Source organism: Sapajus apella, unplaced genomic scaffold, assembly GCF_009761245.1.
Source record: "Sapajus apella isolate SASKATOON/1434 unplaced genomic scaffold, GSC_monkey_1.0 scaffold55, whole genome shotgun sequence".
Classification (NCBI taxonomy): Eukaryota; Metazoa; Chordata; class Mammalia; order Primates; family Cebidae; genus Sapajus; species Sapajus apella.
In genome coordinates, this window is record NW_022436995.1 from 5,811,030 (window position 1) to 5,831,892 (window position 20,863).

The following is a 20,863-nucleotide window of genomic DNA, read 5'->3' on the forward strand; positions in this document are numbered from 1 at the left end:
TATCTTTGTTCCAGGTGTTTTGTTTATTTATTTATTGAGATGGTGTCTCCCTTCTTTGCTCCGGCTGTTGTGCAATGGCGCAATCTCAGCTCACTGCAACCTCTCTTGGGTTCAAGCAATTCTCTTGCCTCTGCCTCCCCAGTAGCCAAGATTACAGGCATGTGCCACCACGCCTGGCTAATTTTTGTATTTTTAGTAGAGACGGTGTTTCACCATGTTGGCCAGGTTGGTCTCGAACTCCTGATCTCAAGTGATCACCGGCCTCGGCCTCCCAAAGTGCTGGGATTATAGGCATGAGCCACCATGTCCAGCCATTCGAGGTGTTTTTATAAATCACATTTTATTTTAATCTTTACAAATCACCCTAGGAGGTAAGTATCATGAACCCAGATCAGATTTTAAACCCAGGCTACTGCCTTCTAGTTAATTCACTTTTGGTCTTTAAAACCAATTCTCAAAGTAAAATATTTTAGGATTTTCTAAACTTGTAAGTTGCTGAGGGATTGCCTATAAATATTACAAAACTAGCTGCATTAAAACATTCTTTAAATGTGATGGTAGGCCAGGCAAGGTGTCTCAAGCCTGTAATCCCAGCACTTGAAGAAACTGAAGTGGGTGGATCCCTTGAGCCCAGGAATTCTAGAGTAGCCTGAACATGACAAAACTCCATCTACAAAAAATACAAAAATCAGGTGAGCGTGGTGCTACATGCCCGTAATCCCCACTACAAGGAAGGCTGAGGTGAGAGGATAGCTTGAGCCTGGGAGGTCAAAGCTACAGTGAGTTGTGAGCATACCACTACACTCCAGCCCGGGCAAGAGCAAGACCGTCTCCAAAAGAGGAAAAAGTGATGGTGTGATGGTGATGTATTTAAAAATAAACTTGTCTACATGATTTTTATATCTTACTGTTTTTTACAATCACAAATGCAGTTATTGGGATTATGTGCAAACCATCTGTTACTCTTAGACCCTAGCCCTTTGCGTTCTTCTAACTATTCAGTCATTTTAGTCAAACTTAAATTCATATACAAAAGGCATAATTTGTCCTCTTCCATCCCATACCTTTTCCCAGTTTTTCATTTGATGCTGAACTTTTCTTGCCTTTCATAATTACAAGACTCAATTATTATTCATTGTGAATTTCAACCTTTTTGTTTTCAGTCATAACTCCTAAATCTTCCCAACTGTCAAGAAGTGCTGGCCAAGCACAGTGATGACACCTGTCATCCCAACTTTGGGAGGCTGAGATGGAAGAACTGCTTGACCCTAGGAGTTGAGACCAGCCTGGGCCAACATAGACTCCATCTTTAAAAAAAAAAAAAGTTAGATGGACAAATTAGCTGGGCATGGTGGTGCCCAACTGCTCCAAGGCTAAGGCAGGACCTACAGAGCCTGAGTGGCTGCAGTGAGCCATGAACATGCCACTGCACTCCAGCATGAGTGACACTGAGACTTTGTCTCACAAAACAAAAATTTTGAGTACCTCCTAGTGTTCTATGATTCAAATAAATAACAAGGTTTTTGCCATCTTGGACTTCAGACTTTAACCAAAGTCAGAACTTTTTGAAGTCAATTTTGAACTATTCCTTTATATTCAAGGCCAGTCTACAGTGCTGTCCAAGTCAACTTTCTGTGGTAGAAATGTATTACATTTCTGTGTTGTCCAATCAACTAGGAACGTCTGGCTGCTGAGTACTAAATGTGACTAGTCTAACAGGAAGCAAATTACCTGGCTAGTGGCCACTACTAGAGCATTTGCAGTCAGCTCTTATCCCCCAACTTCAATCCTCTGTCCCACCCAGCCTGCTAAACACGAGCTTAGCATATCTTGTTTCTTCTCTTGCAAAATCTGATTCAAAGACTCTTCTAAGCTGCTCCATCATTATGAATTCACTCAACATTTGAAATTGACCAGAAAAGAAAATATCATTTTTCCTTCCATTTTGTATATATATAAACTTGGTTGTAAAGTTTTGAGGTGGGACTTTATATGTAAAATACAAAATTCTAATTCTTGGGAACAATTTAAATAGAATTTGTCAAGAGGATAAACCTCATTCAATTCCAAAAAATTCACTGTTATTTCCTTAATCTAGAACTACACTAAACATGGAATTCTATTTATAAGTGAAAACCACAAAAGGTTTGCGTAAGAATATCACTGTATTTATTTTCCAACAGGTAATTTTTCTACGGCTTCAACATTTTCTTTCCAATATTAAAAGAAAAAATCCCAAAGTTTAGAACTGGATCACTTGGCCCTTTCTCTTCTTATCTCCTCCCAGTTCAAAATGCTTGCATCTCTTAATGGCCAGCATCCTCTTGGATCTGCAGTTAGGCTCAACACATTCCAGCCGGAGCACAATCTTCTTTGTGGTCTTAGCCTTCTTCCGGAAAATTGGCTTTGTCTGCCCACCATAGCCACTCTGCTTCCGATCATAGCGCCTCTTTCCCTGGGCATACAAGGAATCCTTGCCCTTCTTATACTGTGTCACTTTGTGAGGTTGATGCTTGCCACACTTCTTACAGAAGGTTCTTCGGGTTTTAGGTACGTTGACCATCTTTGCAGAAGGGCTGGTCTGTCTGTCTGATGAAAACTGTAATAAAATATTTAAGAATAAGACAGATATTAAACATTCCGAAAAGTGAAAGTGCTATGCAAGCAGACATAGGAAAACCGTACACACAGATCAGTAATATATAAATCCACCACGTACTCACTTTCCACATGAATAAATGCACATACAAGTGCATACCTTTTTGAAACACTTCGTTTAAATTACTGGAGGACTAATTTGTAAACCTAAAGGAAAAAACTGAGGCAAAATTCATGTAAGTAGAGTATTTGGGCCAAGTTTGAGGATTGCAACCGAGCACAGACTCAAACTGCCCTGAATAGCAGCAGATCCAAGTGGGTTTTCAGAGGAAAAAATGGCAGTTCCTAAAGTTGTTTACCAAAACGTTACATTAAAACAATACAAGCGATTGATTGGCTATGCATCGTTTTATGACAAATTCCAGGAACATGGACATAATGGGTGAGACAGCTAGTCGGGGATAAAATGCCAGGCATGAAGTGGGGAGGTGTTTGAACTTCCATACTCCTGTCTCTCCGGGCTCAGCAAATTTTGCACACCTCAAATAACTCACAATGCTCCGGACCATTTTTCTTTTCTCAGAACAAGACTCACGAAAATCAAGAGCAGCAGCTTTAGGAGGCCCAATACAGTCAATTTTCTGTACCAAATGGGTTTAATTCTGCCCCCAAAGAAAGGCACGGTTCAATTTCTTTTCTTCCGCAGAAAAAAGGCTGAGGGCAAGAGCTTGACTCCCCCCCAACCCCCACCTCCTCCATTTTCCAGCTCTAGGGAATGGCTGGGGCCGGGCGCGACGTTGTAGCTAAGATTACCACCCGCCCCGTTCCTTGTCCGAGAACCAAATCAGCGTGGGTTCACTCTTCCCGTGCGGTCACCCGTCAGCAGCCACGAAGGCTGACGTGTCCTCATCAAACCGGCGCGCCTCGCGATCCTGTAGCCGCCATGCCTGAGTCCCTTTCCTGAAGGAAGAAGCCAGCTCTCGAACTAAGAAGCGAGGGCCGTGGGTCTCGACTTCCCTTTCCTACGAAGGCTTACTCCTACCCTGGATTCTGAGCAACGGAGGCTCCTACTGAAACCGCTACAGTCCTGTTCTTTACTTACCCAGAAACAGCTTCCGAGACACTCGCCTCGCGCAGCTCTCGCCTCGCAACAGGAAAGGGAAGAAAGAACCGGAAGTAGGAACTGCACCTGAGCGACAGTACTGCCAACCAATAGGCAGCCGGCCACGGCGGCCAGGCGCCTTCGGACGTGTCTGGAAAGCACCAACCAACGATCTAAGGGGTGGGCCTGAGGGCTGTGGGCCCGAGGGCCGCGGTGTTCCGCGAGCCAGTTGCGGGTTGTCAGAACGGTCGCCGCCCAAGTGAGTCGAGGCTGCATTGCTCAGTCCTGGCCGTCTAGGGCCCGCGTAAGGATGAGAGCGCAGAGGACGCAGGGCCGCTGGAGGCGCAGGTAACGAAGCTAGGGTGCGGTGGGGCCACAGCTGGGCTTCTTCCGGGAGCTGTGATGCTGAATGGAGAGGACCGAGACGAAGCCGAGCCGCGGCTCCTAGCGGCGGCGCCGATGCCCGAGCTGTAGCTGCCAGGCGAGGATGTGTGGAGCGCAGGCGGCGCCGGGTAGCTGAGCGCCCTAGGGCCCCAGGACCCCCGGGGCCTGGGATGAGTTAGCGAGGGCAGCCGCGGGGGCCAGTTCCGACCGCGACAGGCCAAGGCGACGGCAGCCGCCCGCCCGCCCCTTCCGTGCAGAAGCCGCTACTCCTTTCCGCGCCCGCCCGCCCGCCCGCGCTCCCGGCCCTGGAGACCATGAGGTTCCGCATCTACAAACGGAAGGTGCTAATCCTGACGCTCGTGGTGGCCGCCTGCGGCTTCGTCCTCTGGAGCAGCAATGGGCGACAAAGGAAGAACGATGCCCTCTCCCCGCCGTTGCTGGACGCCGAACCCCCGCGGGGTGCCGGCGGCCGGGGCGGGGACCACCCATCTGTGGCTGTGGGCATCCGCAGGGTCTCCAACGAGTCGGCGGCTCCCCTGGTCCCGGCGGCCCCACAGCCCGAGGCTGACAACCTGACGCTGCGGTATCGGTCACTGGTGTACCAGCTTAACTTTGATCAGACACTGAGGAATGTAGATAAGGCTGGCACCTGGTCCGCCCGGGAGCTGGTGCTGGTGGTCCAGGTGCATAACCGGCCCGAATACCTCAGACTGCTGCTGGACTCACTTCGAAAAGCCCAGGGAATTGACAACGTCCTCGTCATCTTTAGCCACGACTTCTGGTCGACTGAGATCAATCAGCTGATCGCCGGGGTAGATTTCTGTCCGGTTCTGCAGGTATTCTTTCCTTTCAGCATTCAGTTGTACCCTAACGAGTTTCCAGGCAGTGACCCTAGAGATTGTCCCAGAGACCTGCCGAAGAATGCAGCTTTGAAATTGGGGTGCATTAATGCTGAGTACCCCGACTCCTTCGGCCACTATAGAGAGGCCAAATTCTCTCAGACCAAACATCATTGGTGGTGGAAGCTGCATTTTGTATGGGAAAGAGTCAAAATTCTTCGAGATTATGCTGGCCTTATACTTTTCCTAGAAGAGGATCACTACTTAGCCCCAGACTTTTACCATGTCTTCAAAAAGATGTGGAAACTGAAGCAGCAAGAGTGCCCTGAATGTGATGTTCTCTCCCTGGGGACCTATACTGCCAGTCGCAGTTTCTATGGCATGGCTGACAAGGTAGATGTGAAAACTTGGAAATCCACAGAGCACAATATGGGTCTGGCCTTGACCCGAAATGCCTATCAGAAGCTGATCGAGTGCACAGACACTTTCTGTACTTATGATGATTATAACTGGGACTGGACTCTTCAATACTTGACTGTATCTTGTCTTCCAAAATTCTGGAAAGTGCTGGTTCCTCAAGTTCCTAGGATTTTTCATGCTGGAGACTGTGGTATGCATCACAAGAAAACCTGTAGACCATCCACTCAGAGTGCCCAAATTGAGTCACTCTTAAATAATAACAAACAATACATGTTTCCAGAAACTCTAACTATCAGTGAGAAGTTTACTATGGTAGCCATTTCCCCACCTAGAAAAAATGGAGGGTGGGGAGATATTAGGGACCATGAACTCTGTAAAAGTTACAGAAGACTGCAGTGAAAAAAATCTCAATTACAAAAGCAAAAGTGACAGTCTTCTATTTTTGATATTTGTCCAAACAGGATATACAATTGAACAAAAGTTTAGGAACTGGTTTCTGCTTTAATAAAAAAAAATCTTGTAAAAGGTGTCCAAATACATAATAATCTTCTCCAGTTATGTCTGATTAAGATTTAAAACTGAAGGTTTCATTTTGGAAGTAGGGTTTTAAAGCTCAATCTGTATCTGCTAAAAATGATTATTGTTGATTGATAGAAGAGGGGAAATTTTATTTAAATTGCATCTATTAATCTTTTTATCTGAAACTTTGTACACTTTTCCACTTTCAAAACCTATTTTAAGTACAGCAAATTAAAACTGTCATAGTAAAAAGTATTACAGTGAACTTGTTAGAGTATTAATGGAACAAACCCAGTTTCCCTCTCTTGACACAGTTATTAGGAACGATTGCTTCAGTGGTTTAAGAATTAAAAAGTTATGTTTGTTTGAACACCCTGTCAGAACCGTCATTTTCAGTATGATAAATTCCCGTACTGTTGTGTTTTGCGTGTGCTTTGGAACCTTCATAGAACACACTTTTTTTGGAATGTATTTGATAAGAAAGTTTAAACATTGTTTTCACCTCAATGTAGAAATACAGTGGTTTTGGTTTTTTTCTTTTAGTGCTGACAAAATAAAATACTCATTTTTGCATAAAAAGGTTCCTTATCCTTTTGCAGAATAAATTTTGTTTACTCTTTATACCAAAATTCAGTGAAGGCATTCTACAAGTTTTGAGTTAGCATTACATTTTAATATTTACTATTGCTACATTGTATAATTGAGTTTTAAATAATTCCCAGCTCATGACAATGCATTCCCTTTGCAAGAAACTGTTTGGCTTTCAAATTACCAGGCATAGATAATGGACAATAAAAAGTTGCTGTGTAAGGGAAATACAGCCTAAATTGTTTCTGAAAGCCAGAAATGATAACAAAGTTCAGTCATGCCAAAGTGAAATACTTTCTAGTGCCAGCTTTAACTTAAGTCATACTTTTTACAGGGACATATGCAGAAAATTATAGGAAACAGGTGTAAATTTTGCTCCATATTTAATGTAGAAGGTTATAGAATTTTCTCTTTTCAATCGCATTCAACCAAAAATTTCTCATAAAAGACTAATTTCTGTGTAAAGATTAGGGGCCGGGTGTGGTGACTCATGCCTGTAATCCCAGCACTCTAGGAGACTGAGGTGGGCAGATCACTTAAACTCGGGAGTTTGAGAACACTCTGGGCAACATGGAAAAAACCCATCTCTACCAAAAATGCAAAAAATTAGTCGGGCATAGTTGTGCACCTGCAATCCCAGCTATTCGAGAGGCTGGGGTGGAAGGATCCTTTCAGCCTGGGAGGCAGAGGTTGCAATAAGTCTAGATCATGCCACTGCACTTCAGCCTGGGCAAAAAAGCAAGACTCCATCTCAAAAAAAAAAAAAGTTACTTAAACCTAAGAAAACTATTAAATGGCTCTCAAAATTATTGCATCAATTTAAGATTCATAGTGGTTGAAGAGCACATATGCTCATCTAAGGTGAGGCAACCTTTAGACTTACCCTCACAGCCCAATCTGGTGCTGGATTTTGTCTGGGGGTTATAAATAAGGGTGAATCAGAAGACTTTGTACCTATTTCTGGCACTCCGACCTGACACCACTAGTTCAAAGAACTAAAGAAATTAGGTTATTTGGCTGGGTGCGGTGGCTCAGGCCGGTAATCCCAGCACAATGGGATGTCGAGGTGGCTGGATCACGAGGTCAGGAGATCAAGACCATCACGGCCAACATGGTGAAACCCCATCTCTACTAAAAATACAAAAATTAGCGCACCTGTAGTCCCAGTTACTTGGGAAGCTGAGGCAGGAGAATTGCTTGAACCTGGGAGGCGGAGGTTGCAGTGAACTGAGATTGCACCACTGCACTCCAGCCTGGCGACAGAGTGGGACTCTGTCTCAAATAAAAAAAAGAAAGAAATTAGGTGGTTTCCAGAACTGAGCTAAGAAGGCCAGAATAAAGTAGTAGCTGTTTTTGAAACAGAAATAGATCAGTTCCTGGCTTTGGGGTTAGTGATTAGATCAACAAATATTTTCCTTTCTGCGTTTCCTTCCTTTCATTTGCTTGGGCTGTCGTAAAAATTTTCATGAGGAAAAAAAACTGTTAGGATCTTCTCTTTGCCTCACATTTGAGGTGTTATGAAAGACACTGATTATGTAGGAAGCTGAGATAAAAGGGTAACTTAAGTCTAGGAGTTTGAATCCAGCCTGGACAACATAGCAAGACCCTATATCTTAAAAAAAGAAAGGAAGAAAGTGACTAGGAAACACTGGCTTTTTGTTTTGGTTTTTGTGTGGTAATATAATGAAAGCAATTTTCCTATCAGAGCAAATTACCAGATTTTTTAAATTCCAGTTTTACTCTTAACTTTCTGTAAAACTGAAAGATGTTTTAGTATTTCAATAACTTCCAAGAAATACTTCAAAACTGAATTTTCAAAATCATTATTAAATAACTAAATCTATTATATATATAGTTTGTGTGACAAAAAAGTAAAATATAGAGTTGATGAAAAATACTACATTTTTTCTGGTGTACTGGTATCATAATTGTTGAGATTAATAAATTTCTTTCCCCTCTAAGCTCTATTTCAAGCTTAAATATGTCCTATTTAGTGAGACTTAGAAAGTTTTGAAATTCTACCCCCTACACATATACTCGTAATTCCAGTTAATTGCATTCTTGAGAATTACTTTGTATGACAAACAAAACTTAGGGACTATTTTGAAATTTTATTAAAGTAATGATGAAAGCAAAATTTAACACAGAAGTATATATATATATATATATACACACACACACACACACTATATATATATATAAAACTATGTGTATATATATATATATATATATATACTATATATAGAGAGAGGTTGTATTAAAACTACATGTTTAACTCTCCAATACAAAATATACACATCCATTACAAGAATCACAAAACTTATATCTATAAGGACTCTTTAAACTCCAGAAGCAAAAAAAAAATTGCCAGTTTACCCCATGAGAATCAAAATTGCAATTTAAAAAAACTTTTTACAAATGAATTTTAGATACAGGCATTCTTTAACCTTAATATTTAAATTTCAAAATTATATAGAATTAATCCAAATCATATAGCAAAGAATTCTGAAAACTGAATGCACAATTGGTCACATGATCTTTAATGATCTGTACACTACCATCCTGCATATTGGTTTCTTTTATGCTGTCAAATCCAGGTATATTGTGAACTACAGTTTTGTTCAACAATGAAGATAGGTGATTTCCATCTATTTCTTTCTCTTCAGTTATTACTAGCTCGTTTAAGTTACCTTTTTCCTCACGTGAGCAAGTAGCACTTTTTTCTTTTATAAATTCAGATTGCATTTTTGACTCAGGTTGCTGAGCTTTTCCAAGTATCATTTGAGAAACATCAAGAGATTCTTGTTGAAAGCATGTAACTGAACCAAAGCTATCTATTTGTAGTGCTTTAACTGCTACAGATGAATCAGAATTAGTTGTAGAGGTTTTACAATGTTCTATATATTCCTTTTCAGTTAGATGACTTTCTTCATTTACGCTTTCTTCCTTTGCTTGTAGCTGATCAGAGTTACTACATTCTTGCAACTGTGTCAAGAGAAATAACAAATTAATAATTCTTTGAAATAATACAGAATTGTAGTAACTGCTAGAAATAAAAATTTTAACAGTTGTGAAGTAATAGCCCTCACAGACCTGCAGGTATACCTCCAGGTCTCTCTGTCAAAGTCATCCTCCAGCGTGAGCATGGTGGCTCACGCCTGTAATCCCAGCACTTTGGGAGGTCAAGGTGGGTAGATCACTTAAGGTCAAGAGTTCGAGACCAGCCTGGCCAACGTGCTGAAATCCCATCTCTACTAAAAACACAAAAATTAGCCAGGTGTGGTGATGCACACCTGTAATCCCCTTTACTTGGGAGGCTGAGGCAGGAGAATCACTTCAACCTGAAAGGCGGAGGCTGCACTGGGCCAATTTCGTGCCACTGCATTCCAGCCTGGGTGACAGAGTGAGATCTTGTCAAAAAAAGAAGGAAAGAAAGAAAAAAAAAAAGACAAGCAGCATATGAAGGATGACTTTTTTTTTTTTTTTTTTTTTTAGAGACAGTCTCACTCTGTCACCCAGGCTAGCATGATCTCTGCTCACTGCAGCCTCTGCCTCTTGCGTTCAAACGATTCTGCCTCAGCCTTCCAAATAGACAGGATTACAGGAAAGTACCACCATGCCCAGCAATTTTTTGTATTTTTAGTAGAGACAGGATTTCACCATGTTGCCAAGGTGGGTCTTGAACTCCTGACCTCAGGTGATCCGCCTGCCTCGGCCTCCCAAAGTGCTGGGATTACAGGCATGAGCCACCATGCCCAGCCTACCAGCAGTCATATTTTAACATTGTAAACCTGGCATTAATATCCGGATTATATTCTTTCACAACAGTAATCCACACTTTTCAACACGGTCTACAAAACTCTTTAACAGTTATTCTTTATTTTCTTTTTTTGAGACAGAGTCTCACTCTGTTGCTCAGGCTGGAGTGCAGTGGTGGGATCTCTGCTCACTGCAACCCCCGCCTCCCGGATTCAAGCGATTCTCCTGCCTCAGCCTCCCAAGTAACTGGGACTACAGGTACCTACCACCACACCAGGCTAATTCAATTATTCTTATAAGCACATTGTTGAATTTCTTGAATTTTCTTAAATTCCTCTAATTTTTCAGAGCCGCCCTTCTAATAACATGTCTGTCAATTGTGGTAGTTACTAAATTATTTGCATCTTCAATACTGAAGACTATAAAAATGACTAAAATTAAGGATGAATTAAAAATAATGTACAAATTGCATAACATAGTTCCCATGGTTTGAGAGTCAAAAAAAGCTGTGTATGTCCCTGCACTAGTACTCAAACTTCCTAAATGTAAGTTTCTCTTTGTTCCTCAATGTAGGATTATTTGGGGATTAAATGAAATAATGTGAAAATAAATAGCAAAGTGTTCAGCACATTGTAAATACACAGACAAAAGGCTTTGCTTAGCCAGGCGAGGTGGCTCACTTCTGTACTCCTAGCACTTCAGGAGGCCAAGGTGGGTGGATCACGAGGTCAGGAGATGGAGACCATTCTGGCTAACATGGTGAAACCCCATCTCTACTAAAAATACAAAAAATTAGCCAGGCGTGGTGGCACACGCCTGTAGTTGCAGCTATTTGGGTGGCTGAGGCAGGAGAATCCCATGAACCTGGGAGGCAGAGGTTGCAGTTTGCCGAGATTATGCCACTGCACTCCAGCCTGGGCGACAGAGGGAGACTCCCATCTCAAAAAAAAGAAAACAAAAAGGCCAGGCACGGTGGCTCAAGCCTGTAATCCCAGCACTTTGGGAGGCCGAGGTGGGCAGATTACGAGGTCAAGAGATCGAGACCATCCTGGCCAACATGGTGAAACCCCGTCTCTACTAAAAATACAAAAATTAGCTGGGCATGGTGGTGCACGCCTGTTGTCCCAGCTACTCGGCAGGCTGAGGCAGGAGAATTGCTTGAACCCGGGAGGCGGAGGTTGCAGTGAGCCGAGATTGCACCACTGCACTCCAGCCTGGCGCCTGGTGACAGAGCAAGACTGTCTCAAAAAAAAAAAAAAAAGAAAGAAAAAAAAAATCTTCTGTGGCCATCACTGAAGCAAGAGTGGCCAAAATGAAGATCAATCACTTTTTGACTTCTGACCAAAGCAAGAATCACAAAAGGCATTTCAGTGCACCTTCCCACATTTCCAAGTATTATGTCTTCCCCTCTTTCCAAAGAGCTGCGAGAGGAGTACAACATGCAATCCATGCCCATCTGAAAGGATGACGAAGTTGTACAAAGACACTATAAAGGTCAGCAAATTGGCAAAGTAGTCCAGGTGTACGGGAAGAAATATGTCATCTACATTGAACGGATGCAGCAGGAAAAGGCTAATGGCAAACTGTCCACATAGGCAACCCCGGCAAGTTGGTTACCACCAGGTAACAATGGACAAAGACCGAAAAAAGATCCTTGAACGGAAAGCCAAATCTCGCCAATCAGGAAAGGAAAAAGGCAACTACAAGGAAGAAACAATTGAGAAGATGCAGGAATAAAGTAATCTTATATACAAGCTTTGATTAAAACTTGAAACTAAGAGAAAAAAAAAAAGACAACATCACTATGCCCAGCCATTATGTACATTTTGTTTAAAGTTATGACATTAAGAAATCAATAATTTGTTAGGCTTTAACTCTGTAACTCTGTGCTTAGTTACTCTGCTATAGAGCCCACCAAATTCCTTACCTTTGCATTAATTTGAATCCTATTATCTGTAATCTGAAGAACTTCAATTAATGGTGGGGTTGAGGACATAGACTGTTTGAATGGAGCGCTCAGGACTTCTTCAAGAAACTCATTAACATTTTCTTCATTGACAAATAACCTTTCCTAAAATATAAAGGGAAAAAATACTCTGCCTTATAAGTCATACCTGACACAGTTGTATCTCAAAGCAGCTCAGAATTCTCAACATTGTTCAGAGTTACACTTTTTAAAATGTTTATTTTAGTGTTATTCCTGTGAGCTGTCTTGGAAAAATTTAAGTTTGGTATTGTACAGAGCAATAAGAGTTGAACAAACATAAATGTATAGGAAAAGAACCTAAAAGAAAGAGGTCTTGGTACTTTTTCTATTAAATCTGACCTTTTAGTATTTCTTTTTTTTTTTTTTCTTTTTTGAGACATAGTCTTACTCTGTCACCCTTCCTGGAGTGTAGGGCGCAATCTCGGCTCACTGCAACCTCCACCTCCCAGGTTCAAGCAATTCTCCTGCCTCAGCCTCCTGAGTAGCTGGGATTACAAGTGACCACCACCATATCTGGCTAATTTTTGTATTTTTGGTAGAGGCAGAGTTTTACCATGTTGGCCGGGCTGGTCTTGAACTCCTGACCTCAAGCTAACCACCTGCCTCAGCCTCCCAAAGTTCTGGGATAACAGGCATGAGCTACCGCGCCTGGCCCCTTTTAGTATTCCATAAGAATAACATTGTCTCAGCTGGCTCACGCCTGTAATCCCAGCACACTGGGAGGCTGAGGCAGAAGTTCAAGACTAGCCTGGCCAACATGGTGAAATCCTATCTCTACTAAAAATACAAAAATTAGCTGGGCATGTTAAAAGGCACCTGTTATCCCAGCTACTCAGGAGGCTGAGGCAGAAGAATTGCTTGAACCCAGGAGGCAGAGGTTGCAGTGAGCCTAGATCACGCCACTGCACTCCAGCCTGGGGAATAAGAGCAAGAATTCACCTCCGAAAAGAAAAAAAAGATAAAAGAATAACATCGTCTCCAGGACTGTAAATGGGCTCCCAAATACAAAATTTAATTCAGCCTTAGAACATTTCCTAATGAGGTAGCTAAGAAATGCACATAAAAGGATCTATTCAAATTTTGTGTGACCAGTTTGCATTTTAGTTCTTGGCCAGGTAATAGCCAATTACAGTGTTTTATTTAAAAGAAGGGGTGTTTTATTTGTTTGCTTGTTTTGTTTTTGAGACAGAGTCTTGCTCTGTCACCCAGGCTGGAGTGCAGTGGCATAATCACGGCTCACTGTAGCCTTGACCTCCCAGGTTAAAGTGATCCTCCCACCTCAGCCTCCAGAGTGCCTGGGACCACGGGGCCATGCCACCACTCTCAACTAATTTTTGTATTTTTTGTAGAGACAGAGTTTTGCCATGTAGCCCAGGCTGGCCTCGAACTTCTGGACTCAAGTGATCCATCTGCCTTGGCCCCCCCAAAGTGCTGGGGTTGCAGGTGTGAGCCACCACCACACCCAGCCCTTTTGCTGTTTGTTTGTGAGACAGGGTCTCACTTTGTTGACCAGGCTGGAATGCAGTGACACAATCATAGCTCATTGCAGCCTTGACCTCTCTGGCTCAAGCAATCTTCCCACTTGTGCCCCCAAGTACTGGGTACGTGGGACTACAGCCACATGCCACAATGCCCAGCTAATTTTTTACATTTTTTGGGCCAGGTGTGGTGGCTCATACCTGTAATTCCAGCACTTTGGGAGGCCGAGGCGGGTGGATTGCCTGAGGTCAGGAATTCGAGACTAGCCTGGCTGACATAGTGAAATCTGTCTCCTAAAAATGCAAAAATTAGCCGGGCATGGTAGTGTGTGCTTGTAATTCCAACTACTCGGGAGGCTGAGACAGGAAAATTGCTTGAACCCGTGAAGCAGAGGTTGCAGTGAGCCGAGACTATACCACTGCACTCCAACCTGGGTGACAGAGTGAGATTCTGTCTCAAAAATAATAATAATTTTTTTTTTTTTTTACATTTTTTGTAGAGACAGGTTTCACTTGGTTGCCCAGGCTGGTCTCCAACTCCTGGATTCAAGCTGTACTCCCACCTTGGCCTCCCAAAGTTCTGGGATTATAGGCATGAGCCAAGATTATAGGCACCCAGCCAAGAAGGGTATTATATTTTTAAGCATTGGGAAACTCTAGTGTGACATTAGCAAACTGTATAATTATTAATAAGAATGAAGTAGAGAGCATATATTCAGGGCAACTTGAATCTGTGCTCCAGAGAAAAGGTAAATTATGAAAAACATTAGGCTGCACACAGTGGCTCATACCTGTAATTCCAGCACTTTGGGATGCTAAGGCGGGCAGATTGTTTGAGCCCAGAAGTTCAAGACCAGCCTGGCCAACATGGCAAAACCCCCTACAAAAAATACAAAATTTAGCTGGGAGTGGTGGCATGCACCTGTGGTCCTAGCTACTCCAGAGGCTGAGGTGGGAGGATCACTTGAGCCTGGAAGGCTGAGGCTACAGTAAGCATTGATCGCACCACTGCACTCCAGCCTGGGTGAGACAGAGCAAGACCCTGTCTCCAAAAACAAAATTAAAAATGATGCAGATTTCAAGATGCTGACATGAAAAGATTTCCAAACTATTACTAGGAAATGCAAAAATCACTTTTTTACCTGAATCCCAAACACAAAGCAATTTGTTCATGTCAAGTGAATACAGGTATATAGTTAGGGTGTGGGGGAATAACCATATTAACCATATTTAAAATTACTTAATTTATAAAAGCAGTTCATTTTTGCCCCAAATAAACTATTTTCGTTGGTACTTTTATTTCAGCAATTTTTTTTCTTCTTTTTTTTTGAGATGGAGTCTTGCTCTTTTTTTTTTTCTCCCCCCGCCCCGCCCAGGCTTTTTTCCTTCATAGTGGCATGATCTCTATTCACTGCAGCCTCCGCCTCCCGGGTTCAAGCTATTCCCCTGCCTTAGCTTCCCAAGTAGCTGGGATTACAGGTGCCCACCACCATGCCCATCTAATTTTTGTATTTTTAGTAGAGACAGGATTTTACCCTGTTGGCCAGGCTGGTCTTGAACTCCTGACCTTGTGATCTACCTGCCTCAGCCTCCCAAAGTGCTGGGATTACGCCTGGCCCAATGTCAGCAAATTTTATAATTACAAAATAAATGCAGCCCATTATTTGGTCTAAATAGGTGGAAAATATCAGAAAGAAACAAGTTTCAAGTTCTCTTTTATTGAGAACATATATTCAGGGCAACTTGAATATGTGTCTACTGGGTTGTGGTCCTCTACTTTGGCCCAAATAAATTCTCTACATATATATTTATATCTCTTCCATTAAATAGTACTTAAAATTGTGAAAACCTACCAAACAAAAGTCAACCTTGGGAATAGCAAAATTTTACATTTAGAGTAATTGGCCTTGTTATTATTTAAAGATCCAGAATAACACTGCGTTACAGAAACATCCCCATCAAAAGCATTTCTAAGGTTCATGCCTCTGGAAAAAGACATCATCTTTGAATCATTACAAATAATACACCAAACTTTTTTTAGTTAATTCAAGGAAGATATAATGGAAATGGCTGATTAAAATAGAGAAGATTTGCATAAACTTGCCTTCTCACTCCAATGACTGATGAAATGACTAATGAACTGGAAAAGTTACTGATCTCAGAGGCCTGAAGATCTAGGAAAATTGTCAGTGAACATTGAAAACTTCAATTCATATATTTAGTATTTATTTGTAAAGTTCTGACCTTGAAAGCCACAAAATGCATAATGCATATAATATTATTACATTTGTTCCCCTACTCATGATTTTTTTCAAAAATTTAACACTTAAGAGCCTGGTCCAGTACAAAGTAAAGCAAAAGAGTTAGATGCTGGCCAAGTGCAGTGGCTCACACCTGTAATCCCAGCACTTTGGGAGGCCAAGGTTGGCTGATCATGAGGTCAGGAGTTTGAGACCAGCCTGACGAAACATGGTGAAACCCCGTCCCTACTAAAAATATAAAAATTAGCTGGTGTACTGGCATGTGCCTGTAATCCCAGCTATTCAGGAGGCTGCCTCTTGAACCCAGAAGGTTGAGCTGAGATCCCACCACTGCACTCCAACTGGGCAACAGAGCGAGACTCCATCTTCAGAAAAAAAAAGTTAGATGCTATTGTTCCATCAGCCTTACCAAATGTGATAATTAGGGAAGTAATGAAAAATCTATTTCAGGCTTCAAAGGTATAAAATAGTTGCCCTAATCCCATTTTCATCTAGTTTATTTGCTAAAATGTTAGCATACTTGAAAATCAGATTAAAATGTATTATTGAAAATTCTCTTAATGCTTGTCTACAAAGTTTTCTTCCCACACTGTAGGTTATTTTTATAATTACTAAAACAATTACAGGAAAACAACTGCCCTTTCCTAAATTTCCCACTTCTGATGACATAAACAGATACTCAGTTTCATATTTTATATTCTAACAAACTATCTTAGCTAGCCCAGCTATTTATTTTACGAATTTTGGAGGGTTTTCAATTAACCACTTCTCTTATAGATACCCAAACTCATAAATTACATATGTAACTTCTTAGCAAATTTTTAGAAAAACAACAGGAAAAAGTAAAATTTTCTAGTTTTGCTCATTACCCAAGCTGGAGTGCGTGGGAGGATTTTGGCTTACTGCAACCTTCACCTCCTGGGTTCAAGTGATTTTCCTGCCTCAGCTTCTCAAGTCGTTGGGATTACAGGCAAGGGCAACCATGCCTGGCTAATTTTTATATTTTTAATAGTGACTTTCCCCATGTTTGTCAGGCTGGTCTTGAAGTCCTGACCTCAGGTGATCCACCCGCCTCGGCCTCCCAAGGTGGCTCAGGCTTGTAATCCCAGGACTTTGGGAGGCCGAGGCGGGTAGGTCACCTGAGGTCAGGAGTTCGACACCAGCCTAGCCTAGCCAACATGGCGAAACCCCGTCTCTACTAATAGAAAAAGTAGCCAGGCATGGTGACACGCGCTTATAATCCCAGCTACTCAGGAGGCTGAGGCAGGAGAATCCTTTGAACCCATGAAGCAGAGGCTGCAGTGAGCCAAGACAGCACCGTTGCACTCGAGCCTGGGCGACAAGAGCAAAACTCCAGCTCAAAAAAATAAAATTAAAAAAAATCTTCCCAGAAGAGGTGCAGCTAGCGTAGGTACTATTAGGTTCAACAAATATTTATATCACAATTGTTAAATGCTAGTCATTGTGCTAAATACCAGTAGGGGCCTAAACATGATTAAAACAGATGCAAAGTGACATACTCTCAATTTAAAATAGCGCCAACGAGAGGACAATCCTGCCAAAATCTTAGACTAAAATTAAGCAGCACCATATGGCCCAAAAGGCATTTGGACATAACTGTGTAACTGGAAACGTAACTAGCCGAGTTACTTTTCCTCTTTGGAAGTAAATTATTATTATTCTCTATTTTCTAGGCTCGGAAAAAATGATTTACCAACTTCAAAGTTGCCCATTATAGAGTGCATTTTAAACTTACTTGTGTTACAAACCCCTTTTGAGACTATAACTAAAATTATAGCCCGTCTCCCTGGAAGAGATCACTCTCTTCTTTTTGCATACAATTCCAGAGATCTACTGCTCCCTAAAAGTTCATTCATGGTCTCCTTCATATTCAATGCATCTCAGAAAAACAACTGCATTCAGGGTAACTTTGAAGATTTGAAACCCATCCACCAGACACAATGTGTGTTTCTTTTCTTCTTCTTCAAAATACGTCCAACATGCACTGACATCTTTCATCATGTGCATCAATATCAAGTCATTACAAGAAAATAATGGAAAATGCTTTGTTTAGGATAAACTGAAAGGGTCCCTGTAATAGCTTTTTTTTTTTTTTTTTCTGAGGCGGAGTTTAGCTCTATCTCCCAGGCTGGAGTGCAGTGGCTTGATCTCAGCTCACTGCAACCTCTGCCTTCTGGGGTCAAGCGGTTCTTCTGCCTCAGCCTCCCGAGTAGCTGCGACTACAGGCGCGCGCCACCGCGCCCGGTTAATTTTTGTATTTTTAGTACAGACGGGATTTCATCATATTGGCCAGGCTGGTCTAGCTCCTGACCTCATGATCCGCCCGCCTCAGCCTCCCAAAGTGCTAGGATTACAGGAGTGAGTCACTGCGTCTGGTCAGTAATAGAAAATTTTTAAAGTAAGATGGGATATTTCAAATATTAGGACTCTGGAAAGAACTGTTACCTCCAAAGAATCGTTGTTTACACCATAATACCACTCTCTCCAATGTCCATGGCTCTCTGGAGATTTTGCCAGTTCTATCACTGCATTGTTTGAAGAAACGCTAATCACAGGTTCTATGGTACTCAATTTATTCTCTGGAGCAAATTGCAAAAAGAAGGAATAAACTAAATCTTGTGTGGAGAAGCGTAATTTGTACCAGAGGGGACTCAGATCTCCTTGAAGACTTTGCGGCTGGATCCGAGGCACTTGAATGACCAGAGTCAGGGTTTCTTCGTCCTGATTACACAGTAACGGAGGACACAAAGGTTCCCGGCTCTCAGTTCTGGGACCACCCATGGCGCGGGCGGAGCGCTCACCTCCCTTTTCCTCCGACTCCACGCGCGTCTCCACACTGCAATTTCCGCGCGCGCTCTCTCTTCCCGCAGAAGACTCCCAGGCTTGGCCGGGAAAGGACATACAAGCGGAGCCTCCACGACCAGGTGAGCTCTCTCCTCCGGGAGATGGCTTCTCTCCGCTGCCCGGCGGCGACCCCGCGTGCCAGCTCAAGTCCTGCTCCCCCAGCTCGGGGACATGCTCTTCTCCAGCGCCGGCCAGCTGGGGCGCCACCTCGGGGTCCCCCAGGGTGGTGACCCCAGAGCCTGCAGTCACAGCCACGCAGGTATCGTGGCCTCGGTCCTCGGCGCGACCTCCCGCGGGTCCCGCCTCCGCTGCGCGAGCGGAAGCGCAGGCCTGGCCGTCAGTTCCGGACAGACCCGCGGACTCTTCCGGCGCGGCCGCGGCGGTGACTGTGGGCTCCCGGCGCGCGGCCGGCAGCACCACTGGCAGCGTCACCACCAGCTGCCGCCGAGCCTTGTTAAACTGTGCCGTGCCGCGGCCGTCGTCCACTGGGTACGGGAGCGAGAGCCGCAGCCGGTAGTCGGGTTTCGTTGAGTCGAGGCACAGCAGCTTTCCTGTCACCTCCAGCGCCGCCTGCTCCGCTGAGCGCAACAACGGCAGTTCGATCGTGACCACCAGCTCGTGGGGCACTGGGCTCGGGACTGAGTCCCGGGAGCAGCGGTAATCCTGGAGGTCCACGTGGTGGCGCTGCACCACGCTGTAGCGAGGCTCGGTGGGAGCGGGCCGCAAAGCCGCTTCCGGAGGGGAGGGCGCCCGGGGCCCGGGGGCTGCAGAGTTTCCGGCGGCTGCCGGGTACTGGTAGGGGTAGGGGAAGTCCGGGAGAGGACCCTTCAGCTCCCCTTCGGGCCTGGCTGGGATACCCCCGGGCAGGGGCGTGCGTAGCACCGCAGCCTCCCGGGTCCCCTTATATTTGGCCTTCAGGGTCTTGGCATTCCTGCGGTCTAGCTTCACGCCGAACTGCTTCTCGACTGCCTCTAGGGCCGTGGTGTCCAGCATCTGACGGAAGCCCTCGTGTCGCCGGGCCAGTGCGAGCGCGTCTGGATGGAAGACCACGTCGTAGACCATGTAGCGGGTTCTACTGCGCCCCGCGTACTCGCGGCCGGGCGCCAGGCTGTAAGGCAGGGACCAGTGGCTGCCAGGCGCTGCGCCCTGGTCGCCCCTGGAGCCGGGCCGGCTGCTGGGTGCGCCAACCAGCGCGTTGCTGCAGACGTTCACGAAGCAGCGCCGCGCTCCGTCCAGGCTGGTGCGCAGCACATAGCCCGGCTCTGGGTGCACGAACCGCACCTCCACCCCTCGCTCACGCTCCAGCATGGTGATCTCCGCCTCGTAGAGTCGCCGGTTCTCGGGGTCGGTGAGTTCCTCGGCGTACTGGGAGAACATTCGCCGGAACTCCGGGTCCTGGAAGGCGGAGGTGAGTCGCTGGACCTCCTCTCCGCTCAGGTCCAAGTCCTCCAGCGACGAGGAGGCCGCCGCTTTGGCCATACTGCCCTGTGGCTCCTCGTCCTTGGGCCAAGGGGGATCAGCCTGAAACTGGGTTGAGGGATGCGCCTCACAATCTCTGGGCAGCGGAGAGTGTCGGTAACGGCTGGAAAATTGAGCCTTGAGTAGCGCGTGCTTGTTGCCATAGGGACACCACTAACATTCGGGAGGAGGGGTAGAAATCATGGTGGAATAGTGGAAATGCCAGAAATAGCCTCTTAGTTTCTTCAAACCAACCCAACACCGTGCTTTCTGTTTTATATTCCTGTGCCATGGTACAGTTATTTCTGCAGAATAACTATTGTAGTAACTGTCATAATTTCCAGCAGTATGTACATTATCCCATTCATTGTTCACACTACTTGAAGATAAACCTCATCCCCATTTCACAAACAGAAAGATGGGATCTGAGAAGCTGGACGAAGGTCCCATAGCCAGTGTATCAACAGGCTAATTCAAACCTGTCTGGCTGCTTTTCTTCACTTTGCTAAACTAACATTTCAATCTTTTTTTTTTTCTTCTTCTGAGATGGAGTCTCGCTCTTTCTCCCAGGCTAGAGTGCAAAGGCGTGATCTCGGCTCACTGCA

General features: G+C 44.2%; 3 protein-coding genes across 4 annotated transcripts; 1 reads left to right on the forward strand and 2 right to left on the reverse strand.

Annotated features, from left to right (window-relative positions):
• Nucleotides 1-2,146: 2,146 nt before the first annotated feature.
• On the reverse strand, nucleotides 2,147-4,010 carry RPL36AL (ribosomal protein L36a like). Its single transcript, XM_032244524.1, has 2 exons — nucleotides 3,701-4,010; nucleotides 2,147-2,599 (listed from the first exon to the last, which is right to left on the reverse strand). Exons 1-2 carry the CDS (start codon nucleotides 3,974-3,976, stop codon nucleotides 2,243-2,245), a joined length of 633 nt encoding a protein of 210 aa, XP_032100415.1. The 5' UTR covers nucleotides 3,977-4,010; the 3' UTR covers nucleotides 2,147-2,242.
• MGAT2 (alpha-1,6-mannosyl-glycoprotein 2-beta-N-acetylglucosaminyltransferase) lies at nucleotides 3,928-6,441 on the forward strand. The gene has a single exon (XM_032244523.1). It carries the CDS (start codon nucleotides 4,399-4,401, stop codon nucleotides 5,740-5,742), a length of 1,344 nt encoding a protein of 447 aa, XP_032100414.1. The 5' UTR covers nucleotides 3,928-4,398; the 3' UTR covers nucleotides 5,743-6,441.
• A 2,170-nt stretch (nucleotides 6,442-8,611) lies between these two features.
• On the reverse strand, nucleotides 8,612-20,712 carry DNAAF2 (dynein axonemal assembly factor 2). Of its 2 annotated transcripts, XR_004258603.1 has the most exons (4): nucleotides 18,402-20,712; nucleotides 12,137-12,280; nucleotides 8,687-9,435; nucleotides 8,612-8,636 (listed from the first exon to the last, which is right to left on the reverse strand). XR_004258603.1 is itself a non-coding variant. In XM_032244525.1 (3 exons), the coding sequence occupies exons 1-3, from the start codon at nucleotides 20,277-20,279 to the stop codon at nucleotides 8,929-8,931; spliced, it is 2,529 nt and encodes an 842-aa protein (XP_032100416.1). In that variant the 5' UTR covers nucleotides 20,280-20,712; the 3' UTR covers nucleotides 8,664-8,928. The 2 variants fall into 2 exon arrangements, 1 of the variants encoding a protein (XP_032100416.1); XM_032244525.1 differs by lacking the exon at nucleotides 8,612-8,636 and having other exon boundaries at nucleotides 8,664-9,435.
• Between the last annotated feature and the right edge of the window lie 151 nt (nucleotides 20,713-20,863).